This window comes from Protopterus annectens, chromosome 16.part0 (genome assembly GCF_019279795.1).
Source record: "Protopterus annectens isolate FY-2018-M chromosome 16.part0, PAN1.0, whole genome shotgun sequence".
NCBI classification, from domain to species: Eukaryota; Metazoa; Chordata; order Ceratodontiformes; family Protopteridae; genus Protopterus; species Protopterus annectens.
The window spans coordinates 789,270,125-789,290,572 of NC_056750.1; the positions used below are offsets into that span (position 1 = coordinate 789,270,125).

Below are 20,448 nucleotides of genomic sequence, written 5' to 3' on the forward strand. Positions count from 1 at the left end.
CAGGTATTGTGCTCCTAACTTTCCTTCACCTACCTTCCAGAAGGTGAGTAGTATACCTACTTCCAGAAGCCACATTTCCAGCAGTGATGAGTTTCTTCCTATCATTATATATCCAAAGGAAAATGAAACACTAGTTGTAGTTTACCTGCAGCAGCTGGCCCGTTAACTTAGACCATTTTAAGTGACTATGCCAAACCATGCGTCTTGCAATCCTTTACTGTTAAATATTTATTATCCTTCCATCTGTTTTTCACTACTATAAGGATTACTTTCCCTTTCTTTTACCACAAGTCCTTGTAATCATGCCAGCACTACTTTACACTCTACCATGTAACTTAAAGACAAACTTCCTTTACTGTCCCCATTTCCTACGCCTATGCATGTTGACTAGATACACACATACGTGAACCAGTAGTTACTTCCCAAACCCAATTCTTTTTGCCCCTCTTTGGATGTCTTTATATGCTCAGGTATTTCCTGCAGCTGATCTTTTATATTAATACTCTTCCTTACCTGTTCTTCACTTTTTGTAAATGTTATGTTGAGTACTCTCTGGATGGTTTCACGTTACCTAGACCTCAAATGCAATCTCTCGGCCATAACATCTGATCCCTACTTTAATTACAGACACTTCTAAGTGGGATCCATTTTGTTCATATTTTTCCTCTTCACTTTCCTGCATACAGTCTAAAATCTGTATAATCTGAGCTAAATGAAAAGTTAGGACAAAACCTTACCAAGTCAATCAATCCTTATTTGCCATAAATTGTCAGCATATGTGCTCTTATTAATTCTGTCCTTCTCTCCCAACACATTTAATTCCCATATCCTCAACAATGTTAGATATTTAACCCCTACTGCTAGCTTCCAAACACAGAATACATGGGGGACATGATCATAATAGTCACATCATCCTGACTCTCCCTCAGATGATATTGAAAGTCCTAATCCTACTGTGAAACACCTTCTCAATTATCTCCTTCAGTAGATTCAGATTTTCAGTGCACGTCTTTCCAAATACTCCTTCATTGCCCATCCAAGGTGTTTACAATATTCAGCTTCTTTAATTGTGCGGGTTTAAATTTACACTGCTTTCTCCTTACCCTTACCATCACCTTTTACCTGCATCAATTGTAATGCAGATATATGTCCAAATTCCAGAAGACCTCCAACACTTTCTGTAGTATTAAGTCTACCTTATCTCTGTACAGCAACCAGTCATCTACAAACATATACAAAACACTCTCTCTTCTCTTTCTCCTCCTCCCATAAATACTGCTTGACCTCTGATGTTAGTACTTCTATTAGAGTAGTTAATGAGCTCATGCAGGGTGTGCAACACGGTGTCATACCTCTTACTATAGGCCCAGTTATGACAAGGCCCCATTTCAGAGACACTTTAAACACAGGATTTGTATGTAGTTTTGGAACTCCCTGAATTACATTTTGCTCAAATTATCTTATTTCCACTGCCTCAAATAGAAATTTGCAATGTAAAATGTAGAAAGTTACGTCAAGCAATATGCCCACCTCTGTACTTTTCTGTTTTTCTCTACCAAGAAAAACTGCCAGCCTCCACCAATTAACTGTTAGCAATCTATTGGGCTCGAAACCATTTTACCCCTTCTAAGTTATAGGAAGCACTTTTCCAGCTTTTATTCTTTGCTAAAACCTTAATTAAAAATTTAGAAATGTATTGAAATTGGACAAATTACTAACCACAAGGATATGGTCTCCGTCTTCCATATTGCAGTTACTATTGCTTGATTGGGTTCCATATTGCAGTTACTATTGCTTGAATGGGTTCCGTATTGCAGTTACTATTGCTTGGTTTCTTTCAGGGATCTAGCTCAGTTTATCAAACAACCAAATTGTTTAAACTCGTATGGTTGACAATTCAGTTTGTTGATAAACCCAAACAACTTCAAACAAAATGTTTTTACAGCGGGAAGCTCCTACTCGCCACCCTCCACACCCCTTAATTATTTTTATCAACTCAGATCTCACTATAGTGGGGAAAAGGGCAGATTTCCTCTTACTGTGTTGTGAGCTCAGTCAGAATGGTTTGAAACTGTCAACCATATGGGTTTCCATAATTTGGTTGCTCTGCAAATTGACAAAGATTTTCTTTCAGCACTGACTGGTGCCTAACTGGGTTGTAGAATTCTTTAGTCTGCTCAAGCTTCTTTAGCTGTACATCCACAGCAGTCCTATACTGTTATGGCCTCTCAACCTCCAGCCTCCTCTTTCCATGTTCCATATTAATCTACTTCAATTGTAGTACCACATCAAACTCCACCTATGTGAAAAGCCATGCTTTATCTTTAGGGTCTCCAACCTTCAATTTCCTCTCGGTGTCAACTCTGCCTCTGCTCAAGTCATGTCCATTCTTAGCCTTAACTGTTCTTCACTGCCTACACCATTTTGTACCTCTTCCAGAATATTCACCTTAAATAGTTTTCCCTTCTTTTGTGAGATAACTGCCCTTTCCCTCATTTTCCATTCTTTCATTAATTCACCTCCAATTCTAGTGTTGCTGCCTTCTCACCAGATTAATCCTAGAGCCTCTCATTTCTCTAAATGTGCTAGGTGGAAATTCTGAAGTTAGGGTAGGCCTAGGCAGAACCATAGTAACTAAAATACCAGAGTATGAATCCCATGTCCCAGCAACCACTATATGATGATGAAGATGGATGACAACTCATTCTTCCTCTGCTGCTGCTATATGAAATAAACCCACAATGTGGAGGGGGCTGCTTCTTTACCATCCCATATTGCCAACTATTGCAAATAATTTCTATGAAAAAAACTTCCACGCTATCTTGCTATATTTCAGCCTTCTTGACTATTCCCCAAACATTACTGGAACATTTACTCTCTGTAGAGGAAAAGGCATGCTACCAAGAAGTGGGGGGGTCAGTAGTGCAATATTAAGTGCAATCTAGCCTTGCAATGACAGGAAGAAAATTAATAAGAAAGCATGCTAGGAGTAAGAGTACACATGTGCCTCCTTTTAATTTTTTGACTTCGAAAGATAAGGTGACTTGCCACTGTCTGCGGCACCCCCCCAAAATCCTCATGAATTATACTATATGTAATGTGGGGTGGGGGTCTCCCCTCTCTCTCAAAAACTGTAGATTTCTGCCTAGGCTATTAAACTCCAGGGTCACAGGGGAGTAAGATTTTAACACAGGTCTCACACACATACACACACACACATCTATAAGCAGTTTGGAATATTCACACTTCAATTGTGTCCTGTCTTTGGGGTGCTGGAAGATTTACCTTCTTCCCAACTTTACTGCATTTTGAGGAAAAATTCCTTGTTTTGCTCCACCTTGTTCCTCATTTCAGAAGTCACATACTGAAGTGTAACCAAAACTCCAAGGTAATTAATAATGCATCACACTGCTCCATCAACACATCACTGATTTGTGATTAAACATTAACATTTAAACCAGTTCCTTATTAAAACTTTCTAAGCTCTTCCACATTTTATCTGCTGATTCTGCATTTTCAGAAAGCAATATTTTACACTTCAGCAACTGAAGGCTGCAAGTTGTGCTCCCCATAAGGAAATTATCCAGTGAAAATCCCCACAGGACACAAGGAAGTTATGCAGACTCCACATACAGAGTACCTCAACAATGAATCAAACTTCCGTTTTATTCACTCAACACAAACATGCATGCAAAAGTTGGACTTCATCACTTTATTGTATCAACACTTAAAGTACCAGGAATGATACAAGTAAGGCTAGTCCTTTCTACAAAAGAATAGTGCAGGGAATTCCACTAAACATCTTTAAATGCCAAAGTGAACACTGTCACAGTTCCAACAAGAAGTTCTTTTTTGGGGTACAACTCATTCAGGAATCAACTTCTCCCACTCAACCTTCACCTAAATGGCATCACGACAACTTTGTAAAGATAACTTAAGATATCCCACCTGCAGACATACGAACACACATGCTTGCGCGCACACACACCCTGTACACCAACACAGCAGTGCATTTCTGATACTATATCATTCTCACAGTAGTAAACAAAAACATCATAAAAGATGAAAATATAATTAGGTTGTTTGTTTTGAGGCACAGTTATAAAGACTGAGTATATTTAAAGTCAACATATACTATCTAGGGAGCACTCATATAACACAGTGCTCCTAAGAAGCTCAGCATACCTCTCAACTGTACAGATTTTCAGAGAATGTCCAGATTTTTGCCTCACATTTTTAGTCCATCTCTCATAAAACTGTGATTTTCTGGCAAATCACTGAGGAGTGAAGTCAAAATATGATGACAGATTTGAGTTTCAGACTTCATACCTTTCAGAAAATTCATGTTAATGCACAATCTGCCATTATATAAATTTTCTAAGTTTATAAGAGCAATATTTAAAAGTGTCCCTATTTTGGGGTCTTTGCCCCCCATTTTTGATAGTTTTGTCCAGATTTCGTGGTCTAACATTGACAGGCATGAGCTCAACTGCAGTTGCAAGGTAATGATTTTCTAATAAAAAGCAGGCCCTTCAGCCTGTGCTAAATTTTCAGAATTTTAGAGCTACATTGCGAGGTCTAAGCTGTAAAAGAATATTAAGCAGTGACCTACTTTTGTAGTTTACTGACAAGAAAATCCATGGCTGCCATTATGCTGCTCAGCAAACCCTGAACAAAGGTAACATGTTTGAACCACATTACACTCATGAGATTGAGAAATACAACAACCTGTCCTTTCTGATGACCTCTCAGGACAAACAGTTCAGTTCCCTGCAATAGTTTGCCATTTCATAAAACTTCAAATGCTGGGACTTTGCCTGACATCTGCCATCTATTTTGAAACAGTATAAGGCAGATTATTTGTCGTAGTTCATAGTACCTGTCAATTCAGCAGCACAAGCAACACTATCTCTAATCACAATGAAACCCTGCAGGAATTCTAGTCTGTCTGCGATAAGTTTGTATGGCATACCTCTTAATTGTCCCGGACTTTCAGGGACATTCTTGATTTTGAGTCATATTTTAGGTCTGCCCATCTTAATCCCTCTTAAAACTGGTGAATGTTGGAGAAAATGTGATTAAATGCATTTAATAAATGATAGACACTTTTAGTTGAGAAAATGTGATCTTATTCTGTCAATGTCTCTAGTTAATAGTGTTAATATTTTAAGTGTGCCCCTGACTATTTCTGGATTTGTTCCCAAGTCTGTTGAGCTTTTTCTCTGAACAGTTGAGACTTATGTTGTGTGGTCACCCCAGTCCTTAAGACACATGGTCTGAAGGAAGTGACATCACAGAAGTTATTTTTATGAACTTAGAGAGACTTGCGTAAAAGTATAAATCCTGTACAGGTATGCACTACAACACCATTTAAAAGGGTTGACCAATTAGCCATCTTAGCTTTAGAAAATATTACAAAAGCATCTTCAAACCTGTCAAAGCCAACCACTCAGAAGGGGTCGGAGTGTTTTTCATGTACGGCACATTTTCGGAGAAAATTTAGAATAACCACACCTGGGTGTAATTTAATAGTGTTGTGTCCAGGACAGAGACAGGATCAGAGGCTGAATCCAGTTAAGTATACAGGATAAATGTTAATCAAAAGTATTCAAGTACCAAATATTTTAAAGTATTCCATAGACTATGTTTAAAATGTTCCAGAAATAGAGCTGTTTACAAGTATTTTATCTTTGTCTGGTCTGACACAAAGTATAATAAAAATTGCTTCATTTGCTTTTTGTTTACTGGGAAAGTCAAATCAGATAAGAACCCCTTTTCATCAGCAGGGGCTCAGGGCGGAAAGCTCCACAAAGCAGATTAATGCACAAAAATGTCAGTATAAACACATGCAAGTGTATACAAATAAAGTTAAAATTATTTACAGTAAGGGAAAGCATTAATAATGCGATGATTCAGTAACAATTTGCAAAACCAGACCTTGTGAACTATAGATAATAGCCATACAACTTTTCAACATGCATCATGAAGTGATAGCAGGTTAAGAGGAAGACACAAATGAATACTAGTAAAGAGCGCCCAAGGGTGATCTTAAAAAGTAGAAAACTAATAGGAAAAGACCAACGCGAAGATAAACTAGGTCTGCAAAAAAAACAGAATCAATCCAACAGATGTCTACAGATGCTGGAAATGCTCAATGAAGCAGCAGCAGCTTTTAATATTCTACAATATTCACAAAGCTTTCAGGTATGGCTACCATTCTTTTTCTTTGCTTTTATATTTTAAATTCATAAGTTTTAAATGGGAACACGTTACACATTTTTTTCTGTTTCTCCTGCACAGACTTCCACATATGTTTACGTATGAAGTTTGCATTGTCTAACTACCTAAAGCATATGTAACAATTAAATACAACCAACAGAGTTTTGTATCACTTTATCTTCACATGTCCATATTTTTATAATTAGTTTACAAGTTTGTTGCTCTTGGAATTTAATCTAGGTGGTGTTAATACAAACAAGTTAGATTTGTTACCGTTTCTTACTTCTGATGGACAATTACATTTAGACAAAGTAAAACTTGGAATTTCTAGTATGCACAGACCTGAAGAACTGAAAGCGATTCTAGTTAAAAGGTTTAGTAAATGTGTCTTTTGGCTTTTCCCGGTTAGGGGTCGCCACAGCGGAACTCCGGTCAGCTAATGATTGGCAGTTGATTTTTACGTACCGGCTTGCCAGGCCTGCCACACAACCTTCAACAAAGTTACGCCCATTCACACATGTCTCCATGCAGAAGATGCTCTAGTGGAGAATCGAACCGGTCAGCATCTTAGTGTGAGGCGACGCTACCGCAGCACCACGACCGCGGGTGTTTAGTAAATATGCTGAAAATAGAAAAATTATGATTTTTGTTTTATAAGGATGCAATAAATAGATTTTAGGAATGTTGAATAGCAAAGTAGTTTAAGTTAGCTTGGAGCCTTTTTATTACTTTATTTTAAGGTAAGGTGTGGGGGTTCATTTTTATTACATCTGGACCGATTTGACTTTACTATGGAAACTTTACCACTCCCACTTCAACTGCTATTTAAGTAATTGTTCTTAAAGATATTCGCCATTAAGTCTTATGGATCGCTCATCTGTGCTTACTAATAAAGAAACTGAGAATTCAACATCCTGGATTGGATTCTTTTTTACTTGATTTACTAAGTTTAAGAGGTTTATTCAAGCAGACAGCTTTATTTATTGATTATAACAGTTAATACCAGTACTAGGTTCATATGGTTTCACATCTGGGGAGTATTTTTGTATAGTTATTCCACTGAACACCTGGTGGAAAGGTTTCTTACAGTGTTTTGTTTTATTTCTTGAGATTAAGTGCTGCAGCAAGGATTTAGGTATTCTGACAGGTGGGGAGTTGTAGGTTTTTCTGTACATTATAGCTATCCCACCTCCCTTTTTGTTTTGCGTGTCTAATCCAGTTGTACACTAGTGGTAATATCTCTTCATTCTTTATGATTTTGTTTAATTGCATTTTTATTATAACTAGATCAGGAATATGGAAAATGAAACAAGCATGAAACCCAGGTATTTTATTTTGGATGCTTCTTAGAGTTAACTTAAAGAGCTGGATGTTAGAGCATTTTGCTAGAGGGGATAAGAAAGAGGAGGTGAAATCAGGTTGAGGTGGACCTGGACTTGGGTGCATGTCCCCTGAAAGTTTTAAATTGCAGGGAAGAGTATGGAAAGGATAGACCCATTTGATTTTAATTCTAGTTTATGGCCACGTTTTATTGTATCAGACTGCAGGAGAAGTAATGTGGCTTTAGTAGGTGAAAGGAGGATATGTTAATTAAACTTGGTAAGGTATAAAAGTGAAAATGCGATTGCTTGTGGAGAAGTATTTGGAAGGCAGAGTTTGGGAGACTCAGTTGGAGAAGATGAGAGTAAGACTGTGTCTTAGGACAATTAGTGAGTGTGTAAGGGAGACATTAGCAAGGAGCAAATGGTGAAGGCGTATATGTGGGAGTCGCTAACAGTGGACAAGAGGTTGACGTAGGAGCTGCTACAATGGTAAAGCAGTAACAGTTAAGATGAAAATACAGTGATTCAATAAGGGGGTAGACAGGCATGGAAGTGGAAAGGCTAAGGTGATGACATTGTTTATAGAAACATTATAATTTAGTTTTGGAATGTTTTAAGCTTAGTGAAGGCAGGAAGGTAAAGGGGTGAATAAAAGCCTATGCAAATGGGGAAGAGTTAGTGATGTGAAAGACTTTGGGTTATAGGGTATGAGTTATGAAAAGTGGAGTCAGGAGAAGATGATGCTGGAAGAGAAAAAAAACAGAAAGAGTGCTGGAATGTTGGAAGAGATTAGCTGTAGCATGTGTTTGCAGGACTGGGACAGTGGAAGATGCTAACATCAGTTAGGGGGAAGAGTTTGGCAGGACTGGACATTGTGATTGTGTAGATGAAGTTAGTACATTTAAGTGTAACTAACATGGGAGTGGGTGGGAATTTGGGTAGGGTAAGGTAGGAGTGGAATGAGCCTAAGCACAGTGATGGCAAATAGAGTGAGTTCAGCCCTAATGAGAGCACTGAGCATTCAGAAAAACAAGAGTGAATTTTCCCAGCCAAGTGGGGAAAATGCAAAAAAATGTAAAGTCTCCAATTTGAATAGCTTTCAAAATATGCAGGTAACAGTTCTTTCAGGTTGTACTATGATTTTGGTCGGTATGAATGCATTAGCTGGGGATAGTCAGCTAAAAGGAGGCTAGATAACTTTAACAGACTTTGCAAATATCATGCAGTTAAAGCACCACAAAAAATAAAATATATATGGGATAGGATGCAAGAGTTGCATCTTTGGCCAGAAAAAAATAATGGACAGCAATCACCTTTAGCCTGTTTGTATAGATATTGCTGAGTGTAATTCTAGACTACCACTAAGATGGGAGTAATGAACAGTAGGAGAGAAGAAATAATCAGGCTAAGTAATTAGCCTGGCAGGAAGGACAGCAGGAGCCAAAAAAAAAAAAGGGGGGGGGCGCAAAAACCATTTGAAACCTGCCTTGTAAGACAGAAGTTTCTAAATTAATACAGTGTTAAAGTGGAAGAGTAGGTCAGAGATACCTTGGTGTTCACCTGAAAATGTCAGAAGCATAAAAAGTCAGTCTCAAAGAGCTGACACTGTTAATACGTTAAACACTTACAGCATAACATATGAATTATATACTGCATGGAGTAGCTAAAACTTTAAACAGTAGCATACTTGCATTCAAAAAGAGTAGATCGATTTCAGACAATTAATAAAACATACCAGCTGGAGTACTAAAACACAAAGAATAATGAAGGACCCTTGATGTCTAAAACAGTGATAAGACTGTCTATACAGGTTACATAGTGCAGCTAATATAAACACCAACTGCATCAGGAAATATAAGAGCATTTCATAAATGTTATTGTGTTATACTGATATATATGTATGTATGAAAACTTGCTGTGGATGCATTAAGTTATAGTTTGTATCAGCACGACCTACTGAGCCATTGTATCTATCAACACTTTTGGAGGGTTGTTCAACATAGCAAATACCATTTACTATCAACCTGAGTTTCTATAGAGAAATAATTCTTACACCCCATGGGATGCTATATACAATTAAAATACTACCTCAAGTAGGACACCATGATACAGTTATAAAAAGTTCAGCTAAACAAACTAGTTTAACTACAAAAATAATTGGATATAAACGTGTTGGACATAGTCCAACATCTCACTAAGGAAGTTTTGGACAGAAGGGTACAGACCCATCAGACAAGAATAGTGGCACTACTGCTACTTAGATGTGTACCTCTCAACCTTTAACAGCAAGGAATCTGCAAGAGCCAAAAATACTGGGGGAACAACGGTCCAAAATCAGGGAAAAATTTTAAATATTACTTTTAAAAACACAAAGTTGTGAGAGTAACATGTTTTGCATTACTGTGCATTTTCTAAAGTATATGAAGCCTGAAACTCAAATGTATATTATTTAGTGACTTTAGTCCACTTCAATCCTCAATGACTTCACAGAAAATTAAAGACTTCATGAGGAACAGACCGAAAGAAAACTTTGGTTATGGAGACATTTAAGAGGTATGCTTAGATGGTTGCTGCCAGTTTAGGGAGAATAAAACATTTTATCATACCTCATTTGAGGGATTATTTTACAGAGGGGTAAAGCCTTGTTACATTCGCTTGTTCTACGTTTATCTTGGTTCTATGACTAAGATGGCAATGATTTAGAAAAAACAAAAGGTTATGACTAGGTGAGTAAGAAAATGTGGCCAATGACAATAATAACTATTATGGTACTCATTGCTGCTCTCTGTACAGCTCTGACTGACTGAAAACGTGATGGGGCAGGGCCTGGGGAGAAACATGATGGCAAAATTTGGTGAAGAGAGGGATACGAAGTAGAGGCTGACGGTTACGGGAATATTTTATGAATTAGTGACACAATAAGTGATGATCTACAAAGACTCGATTTACTACCAAAGTCAAAGCCAAGAGTATGCAAACTCATTACACTCCCAAAAATATGTTCCCAATTATTTCTCTCTTTCCCAGCACACCTCCAACATTTGCAATCTATCTAAGGAAAAATTATTTTGGAGTCTGCTAAGGGTATAAAAATACCTATGCAAACAATTCCAAGCAAAGGTACTAAATCATCTAGACTGTTACATATTTTAGAGTGTCAGGGCTGGCAACTCGGCACGTAAAAATCTACTGCCAATCATTAGCGGACCGGAGTTCCACTGTGGCGACCCCTAACCAGGAAGCCGAAAGAGACAACACATATCCCCCATTGTTTCTTTGTGAATTGCTTATTCAGTCTCTCTCCCCAACTGTTTCTAACCTCATCTGAATGATTCCTATAGTTACCATGCAATATTTTACATGCCTAACAGCAACTTCTATTCTAAATAGAACTAAAACCTTTACCAGTCTTTCACTTAAGCTTCCCCTCTCCCTTTCTCTTTGCCTATACTCTGATATCAACCACTGATATGGAAGGTACTCTCTAGCCTGCAAGCCAAATGTATTCTTGGCCTCTTTCTATTCTATTGCCTTTCCCTCTATAATTAGTTGCTCCTGATACTTTTTTGCCAGTCATTTCCAGTAAACCACCTCTTACCTATTCTCTGTACCCCTAACTACAGTCATCCCTATCAGCATCTCTTTTCAACATTCCTGTGCTGGCTTTGTTCTTAAAATACCTTCTCCTACTTTAGAACTATAATACTGTATATGGCTATTTTTATTCCCCGTAAGAATCTGCATCCAAAATCCTAGTCCCGCCTTATTTCTTGAGATTCATCACTGTTTTATCATCATTCATTTCTACTTGGAATTATAGCTTTCTGCTTATGCTATGTATCAGAGTCTTAACTGTGTAGCTCTAAAACATCCCTTCAAATCAGATAATCCTAACTACCTTATTCTATTTGAAGGATTATCTTAAACCCACTTGACTCTTGCCATCTTCGCCTCCCAGATAAAATCCTTCAACGCTTTATTAATTCTATGCCTGACCTGTTATAAAACTACAGGGCTTAAAACATTTTCACTGCTTGTATCTTGCTATCCATAAACAAGAGTTTCCAGTTTCTCAGTATTTGTGTTGTCTTTTGTTTAGTCTCTTCCCACATATCCTTAGCTGCTATAACAGAATCATTTTTAACCGTACAAATTCCCTGCAGACTACTCTGTCAGAAATACTGGGTGAGCAAATTAATGTAACGGAATCTTTTTTTGAGCTGTGATATAGGATCTTAAATGATACTTCTCATTCAGTTGCGTATTTCCACCATACTTTTTATGTATATCTGAAGAATTATTCTGAGTTTGTATATGTTATAAAAACAATAGGTAACTCATGGACTGTTAAATATCTCCTGTAGCAAAAAAAGCCTCATACAAGCTATACTGTTATTGCATTTCAATGAATCCCAAGCCTCCCTATACAACTCGCATTCCATTAAAGTATGGCAGATACTCTTAGTAGCTTGCTTTCCAGAAAAACAAGAAGCATTTTCTTACTTTTTATGTCTTAATTTCAAAACCACATCCTAGATAAGTGGACAGGGAATAGGAAATTTGCACCAGGCCTGGCACCCATGTCCCTTTGGGACAGAGGTAGCTTATAAATGCCTGGCTCTCAGTGGCTTATTTGGATGCAGGACGTCATTCTTTCAAGAAAACTTGGCTAAGCTTAGAAAGGCCCCTAGGGTCATTAGCCTAGTAACAGTCTAGGAAGCTATAAAAAGTTGCATTCATAAATCTCAAATCTCTCTATTTATTGCTTACATAAACATTAAGAATATACTTGTATTTAAGGTCTTGTAACTTTTATTGGTTGAAATCAAAATTATTAGCAAAAGATGTGGAATATTTGCTCCTATTCAGCATCTTTATCTTTGTTTACAAATATCTGTTCATGTTTTTTTTTAGATGCATTAAAGTAAACATTCAGTTGGATCCAGCCTGCCCTGACCTACCAGGACAACACACTGTCAAGAACAATGTATGTAAGAATGGCCCCTATCATATGCTGTTCACCTAATTGAGATACAACTACTTCCTTCTTCGTCTACACAATTTATTTATTCACCAAGAAATAAGTATAAAGATTCACTGCTCATTGTCACTAAAGTATTTTTTAAAACATTTCTGAATCTCTCCTCCATGTTGTTACCCTCATTTGCAGGCACAGGCTTAGAAGTCTGTTAGGGAGGAAAAGATTATACATCACAAACATGTTGGAGGCTATTCAGCTAAAACAAAACCATTTAGAGGATTTGTTGCAGAGAGTCTACGTGTGCACCTCCGTCACCTAAACGGAGGCGTTTTGCAAGAGAAGGAAGAAGGATTTACAAGAGCATCACTCATGAAAATGAGCTCCTTGCCCTCACACAAGTGATATAACTCATGAAAGTGAAAACCATGCCCTCACACAAGCGATATCACTTATTAAAGTAAGAGCTGTGCCTACTCACAAATATCACTTGTGAAAGTGAGAACAGTTCCCTCACTGATACCATTGCATTAACAAGTTTGCTGGGCATAAGCAGTAAGGTACATGGTCTAGCAGTAAAAAGCCTGCAATTCTTTCTGGATTTTAGGTCTGCTTCCAGTCCACTCACTTCTCTGTGGAGTCCTCACCCAAAGGGGGAAAAGGGTCAGTAGGGTGTCCAGGATGGAGAAGGCTACATGATGGTTTGTATCAAAAACACTTTCAAAAAAAAAAAAAAAAAAAATGGTACATTATTGTGAAACATTGACTACAAACACTGGCATTACTCCTTCAGCATTTTAGTCACATATTACTGTAATTTAAACTGTTTTGTACTTTCTCATTTATCAGTATTATTTAGTTATGTATTTATGTGGAACACCGACTCTGCTCTGGGAATGAGAGAATAACTTGATACACTCAGGTTCCTATGTAACATTACCTACTGCATGAACAACCTAGCCTCATGCTGTCACACAGATAGCAGTCACCAGGGAATGCTTTGGAAACTATCTTTAAAAGCTGTAATACAACTCACAGTGCCACACAGCTGGCAAACAGAAGCAAAGTGAATGGATCAGGAAGCATCAGCTTTAGCAGCTGCTCCACCACAGTCTTTTTAATTATTTTAAGTGGGTACTAGCAGATGGTGGCAACTAAAAATCCCCATATAATACAAAATATTACGACCACGTCTGTTCTTAATATTGTGTCAAAGTCATACCACGAGTTTGTTTCATTATTCCCATTTCTTGAATATGCAACACACAAGATTTGGATAGGGTGTTTGATTATAAACAACTTATGTATCCAAGGCATGATGAAAAGAATTCACCTCAAGTTTGTTGAGAGCACAGATTAGTTTAGACTGGAGAGATGCAATCATAATTCTTTATGCTACACAGAGCTTTAGCTACCCTGGGTGCACTAGTACTTACAGGAAAATGTGTAGGATTGTGAAGCAGTTTTAAAACCTTGAAAGCTATAAACAAACCTGCTGCTGTCCCATGTTACACAGACAGCCAGGGCTTTAAAACCTATTGCACATTTCTTTCTGCCACATTTTTGTTATTTGTGTGGCAGGACAAAGTATTACAGCTTATACAGCTGTCAAACCACCGCCTGTGCTGTTCTGTGATGTCTGGGGATGTGTTGCAACATGAGACCCAAGCATATCAGCTTTAAAAGATGCATAGCAGAGGATTAGGAATTGAATTGGTCTCCAATCAATACCACTTTATTATGCATCTGACAAGTGATTGACAAGACATTCAAATCAAGAATACATGATAAAGGGTTGTAATCAGTGACCCAAGCAGAATCCTTTCTAGTATATGAAGCTTTACCCGCTCCATGTAATACCAGAAAGAGAAAGGAAACGTGTAGTTGTGTGAAAAGTGTTTTATCAGCTTTCAAACATTTTAAGTCATCAAAACATTTCTCTGCCAAACAGACCGCAGGCAAAAACAAACTCTAAAAGCGGTTATACGTACGGTTATAAGTGTGACAGAATGAAGCTCTAGCAGCTTTTAAAAGGTGTTTTATCTTCTTTCCATGCTAGCAGTGTCTACTGTTAGTCCCTAGCATGAGACAATCTTAACAGTATTTAGGTGTGCTTAACAAGTTTATGTTAAGCATCCAAGTTCTGTTAAGATTGGGTCTCGCACTAGGGACAAGCTTAACAAGTATCTTCTTCCCTGATTTCAGATAGCAAAGACTGCGCTTCACAAACTACAAAGCTTCACAAACTACAAAAAGTTAAGCAACTTTTAGAACTATGATAAAATTTAATGGCAGAGAAGTGCTTGAATGACTTATCTTTTTGTGTGTAATCCATATAACAGTCTGGTAATCATCAAAAAGCAATCATACTCCTCTGTATTGTAAAAGCAGTCCTATTCTAAACCAAAACAATTACCAAGTAAACAAATGTGAAATACTTAGATTCATGACATTTACTGTACAATTTATTTTGCTCCTCCCTTCAGTCAGCCTTCATCCATTTATTGCTTTATCTTTCGGAGTCTCTAACATACATACTATCTAATGCATAGTAGCAGTTATTAGCAGTTTGCCTGCTCTAATGACTTACTTTCTGTGCTCACAATGTTAATTTCATCCAAACTGTGTTAACTTAAGAGTGGGGTGTTAAACACAGTTAACAACTAAATTAATGTGCAAGACGTGAAGCTGGGTACAAGCAAATCATAAATTTTCAAGTAAAGGAACACTGACAATTCACTGACTCTGTTGCATTTAATTATCTCCCTATTAAAAGTCTCATGACGAATCCAGACAAGCCTTTCCAGTGCCGACAAAGGGAAGAAAGTGGTTTCCATACTTCTTCATAGAAAAATGAACAAACAAGAATATGTAATGATAAACAGATTTCTAAGGACTCTTAATAGAAAAATGCTTCTCACTTGACACCGGAGCACACATGTGCATGCGCGCACACACAGTTTACCTACATTTTCCATAAAGGGTACATACGCTGGAAAAAATATGGGAGACTAAGGTATGCATACAATCTATGAGGAGATTAAACTGGATAGCGGCAAACTGTCTTGGTGAATTGCAGAAATGTGATACCAGCTTCAAAGGAACATCACAAATTATAAAACAATGAACTCTAAGAAAATAGAGGCTTACATTCTTAAAACTCTAACAGTATCCTTAGTAATGAACAGTGATTGATTTTTTTAAAATATCAGGTCTTTAATAAAATGACCATCATGCTTACACAAGTTTAGGGAGTGCTGTACTATTTTAATATTTGGAATAAATATCAGACCTCACATCCCTGTAATTTCATTGAACTAGCATCTCAATCTGTAGTGCACCCACTATGGTTTTTGTTTTCTGATGTTATTTTATATGGATTACAGTTTCTAAGTGCCAAATGTCTGGGATTAGATTCATTTACACAAATGTTTTCTGCCGTTACTCTGTTTTGCAGATTTATGGGAAATGGTATGATATTGCCATTGCATCAACATGCCCCTGGCTGAAACAACACAAGACCTCGTACGTGATGGGCATAATCATGGTTGAGGAAGGAGAACAGCCTGACCAAATCAGAAGTACTGCTACCAGAGAGAGGTAAACAGGCCCATGATGCTTGACTGATTGCCTGTTCTATTTATTTACTGACATTTGATTACCTGGAAAGTCTGACTGGGTAGAAGTTAGTTTTCAGCAGAGGCCTGGAGAGAAAAGCTCCAATCACAACATGCAGAAGAATACAGGAAAAGGAAAGATCATAATATAAACCATGTTTAAAAAGTACAGGCAAAAAAACATGATACATTACATGTTACAAACAGTGTGAAGACTCTGTAAAGCCGAGCAAGTTGTATAATCAGACTTAAAAGTATCTAGACAAGTTATATGACAATGTTTTATAAAAGGCAAATTAGTGTAGTACAACCAGGAATTTAAATATGAAGTGAAAGAAAAATAAACTTATGGTACATTTAGAAATAAAGTCAGAGGATAGAAATTGGTAGACATAAGGAAGTGATCGAGGAAGAGAGAGTAAGAAAGTGTAAGGTATGAATAGGCATTATGCACTGGTGTGGCGGTAGTGTCACCTCACAGCAAGAGGTTCTCTGGTTAGATTCTCGGCTGGGGTGCCTTGCGTGTGGAGTCTCTGCATGTCCTCCCTGCATTCATGTGGGTTTCCTCCCACGTTACAAAGACATGCGTCTGGAGCATTTGTCCCCAGGCCTCCACTGAAAATTGGCTTCATTCCAAGTTAGACTTTCCCGGTTAATAAATGTTAAATAAAATAAATTAATTATGTTCACATTTAGGAATTCTTTTGTATCCCCAATACATACATTTATGTGGTATGAGGTTCTGAAAGTAAGGTCTGGGATCTCAGTTTCCTGTTGGCTGTGTACATGCCTGAGAAATATACAAAGTAGCACAATTAATACAGTATAATCTCACAATCTAAGTTGTGGATTCAATCTTCTTCTTTGGGCTTTTCCCGGTTAGGGGTCTCCACAGCAGATCATCTGTGCACTCATGATTGGCAGTGGAGTTTAATGGTGTCGAGTTGCAAGCCCGGCGCGCAACCTTCCACAGAAGGCACACACACCTAGGTCCAGTTTAGAGTGTCCAGTCCATCTACTGCATGCCTTTGGGATGTGGGAGGAAACCAGAGCACCCGGAGGAAACCCACGCGACCACAGGGAGGACATGCAGACACTGCACAGAAGGCACCACAGCAGAGAATCAAACTGGAGAACCTCTTGCTGTGAGGCAGCAGTGCTAACCGCTGCACCACTGTGGCCGCCCCGATGCAGGCAAAGGATGTATATTTGGCACCATCTAGTGGTAAAATTTGGTAAATAATAGACTTCTTATGGCTGGCAGGGTTAAAACTAAAGGATTACAGTTTTAAACCTTTTGGAAATTGCTACCGTCAGAATTTCACCATGACTTCTTAAATGGAAAGGCAACACAAATCATTTGATTTGCAGTATCAAAGAGGCATTAACATTTTCAGCAGCAATCTCTTGACAACAGAATTGTGGTGAATTAGGAATGCAGAACAGGAGAGGAAACTTGTTTGTGTCTTTCAGCTTTTCCCAGTTAGGGGTCGCCACAGTGGAACTCCGGTCCGTTAACGATTGGCAGTTGATTTTTACATACCGGCTTGCCAGGCCTGACGCACAACCTTCAACGAAGGTACGCCCATTCACGCATGTCTCCATGCAGAAGACGCTCTAACTAAGAATTGAACCGGACATAGTCTTACTGAGGCGACAATGCTACCGCAGCACCACCACTGCAAGTAGAGCAGGACGAGAGCTGAAAAAAATAAGTGGCATAACATTAATGAGCATATTCCACAAAAAAGGTTCAAGACAATGGGAATGAGCTCAAAAGACCAAATACGAAAATCGAATAAAAACACTTGAGCTCAACCACCAGTAAGATTCTTTTAATACACTTTTGCATATAAACATGGCAAAGCTTTCTGGTCTTCACCCTTTCTCAATGCATACAAAAAGACTCTAAAAGCAGCAATTTTTAAAAACATATGTTCTGAGAACTAATCAAAAAACACAATCAGTTAAGCAAGCTACATTGTATCCTAGATATGTAATTACATAGTAAAAGTGTAGCATAAAAACAATGTTACATAGTATGCATTCTACAACTTATTCTGTCAATACTTTAATAAAGGTTGTAAATGACAGTAGAGTTTAACCCAGTCAGACTATCTGCATTCAAACATATTATCCAATTTTTTCACAGACTTCAGTAAAATTCTTTAAGTCACCAACCCTTCTATTATTTAATATTACTGGTACAACTGGTAATCTTAAAGTTGTCGCAACCCATTCTCTTGAACATGCTTCACGAGTGAGTTTGTGCTCACTGTTCTCCTGATGTCCGATAGTGTTCAGTAATTTATTCTTTGAAATCTACAGTTGCATTTCCCTATATAAAAACATTTGCATATAGTGCAGGTAGCTAAATATATTATATTCTCTTTTTTTTTTTTTTGCACCTCGCATAAGTCAAACTTAAATAATTTACTGCTATTTAGTTCCACAAAGCTTGTATCAGTTGTGTCTAACATGAGCAATTATGACAAGGAAGCATTATTTTTTATTACTATGAATCAACCCTTTTGCTGGTTTCAATTCTTGGAAACAGCCTCAATCTCAGATTTAAACAATTCTTAAAAGCAAATTGCAGACTTTCAGTAATAAATTTGCTTACACCCGTTTGTGTACGAATATCATCCCAATTATTTCTTATGATATTCAAAACTTCCTCAGTTCTAGTGCTATAGCAAGTTAAGTACCTACCAATATTGTTCTTACTATTGTCGTTACCGTGGTTATTAGAATCAGATATCAAATTTTCCAGGTGCATAAAATATGATCTCGCTCTCGCATCCCATTGAGAAACATCATCTCTGGAAGTATCAAGTAGTGCAGGATGATATTGCTCATCTCAAAACTCACCCATCATTTCCGATAGTTGTAACACACAAATTTGAGAGCCAGGATTCAAACAACTCACTCTAATTGGCTTTTTACCATGCCTTTAAATATGTGGTTCAGGTGCATGCTATGTCTTTTTACACAAGGGTGTAGGCTACACACTCCTGCCACAAGAGTCTAGACCACAAACCTTTCTAATGTAAGATAACTTGTTTGGAGCCCAAGTGCTTAAACCACAACCAAGAGACTTTCAGTATAAATGCAATAAGTTTTCAACCAGCAATTCCCAGCTCAGAAGGGCAGATGCTATCCTCTCCTCCCACAAGAGTGTAGACTACAAACCTTAATGTAAAATAACTGGCCTGAAGCTCTAGCACTTAAACCAGAACTAAGACACTTTTAGAACAGACACACTAAATCTTCAACCAGCAATTCCCAACTTAAGACGTAAGCTACCTCTCCTGCCACAAGAGCATAGACTACAAACCCTCTTAATGTAAAACAACTGGCCTGAAGCCCAAGTCCTTTAACCAAAACTAAGACACAAAGTAACAATTAAAATGTAATCAGGCTACTAACAAGCAGTAAGAAATACAGCAGAATAAATACAATCGAACACTTTGAACAAGCAGCAAAAGCAAAATAAAGTAGAAATACAAATACAGCAGAGCTCACTTTAACAAGATTAAACTTTTCTATAATCCAGAGTCTTGGCTTCATACATTTTATCTTTATTTGCTACCCTGACGGTCATAGCAATATTTAAGGGATTTTAGATATCAAACTACTTTTGTATAGACGTCTTTGTATGCATTCATAACTTTTTCCAAACATGATCCTAGCCCTCCATGTCTGCTGTACCTGCTTTCATGCACAGCATCACCAGAACACTAACAAAACACCTAGCTCCTTCCAGGGGCTCCTAAACATCAAGGAATACCACTAAATCTCAAAAAAATAAAGATAAAATATTTCTCAAATCACCAAAATCTAAACAAATATCCACAAAAATGATGATCAAGTATATCCACGCTTCTTAAATCAGGCAAGGCCCCCCAACCTGAAGCACCCCCTAAATAAATCAGTACTACCATGGCCTTTAATTTCTGTTTAATACATTCTGCTACCTCTTATTAGGCCAAATTCCTTATAAAATTCCCCATCTATCCAAACATTCCACCAACAGAAACCTCTCCTCTGTACTAGCCATCCCCATTTCTACAATTCAGTCCTGCCTTTCTAAATTGTTTATTATGGATTTAGTACCATTTCTAGTGCACAAAAAGGATATTTATATCTAGTAGATCAAGTTTATAATTAAAACAAATTTAAGCTTGCTAGATTATGTACGTCTCTTGCTGAGACTGGTAGGCACTGGCGAGCTCGTCACTAAAATGTAAATTTTGGCTCTAAGAGTGCATTAAAGTGTTTCTTTCGGTGTTCATTCATAATGACAGTAGCA

General features: G+C 37.7%; 1 protein-coding gene across 2 annotated transcripts in view; it reads left to right on the top strand.

The window, feature by feature from the left end:
- The window catches only part of LOC122790796 (alpha-1-microglobulin/bikunin precursor), a 227,648-nt gene that overhangs the window by 9,312 nt on the left and 197,888 nt on the right, over positions 1-20,448 (top strand). Inside the window, exons 1-2 of one of the 2 annotated variants that reach the window (XM_044058420.1) lie at positions 12,512-12,532; positions 15,977-16,119. In XM_044058420.1, coding sequence (XP_043914355.1) covers positions 12,527-12,532; positions 15,977-16,119 — 149 coding nt within the window. In that variant the 5' untranslated portion in view covers positions 12,512-12,526. Of the gene's footprint in view, positions 1-12,511; positions 12,533-15,976; positions 16,120-20,448 lie in introns of those variants that run through there. The other variant, XM_044058418.1, reaches the window with a different exon arrangement.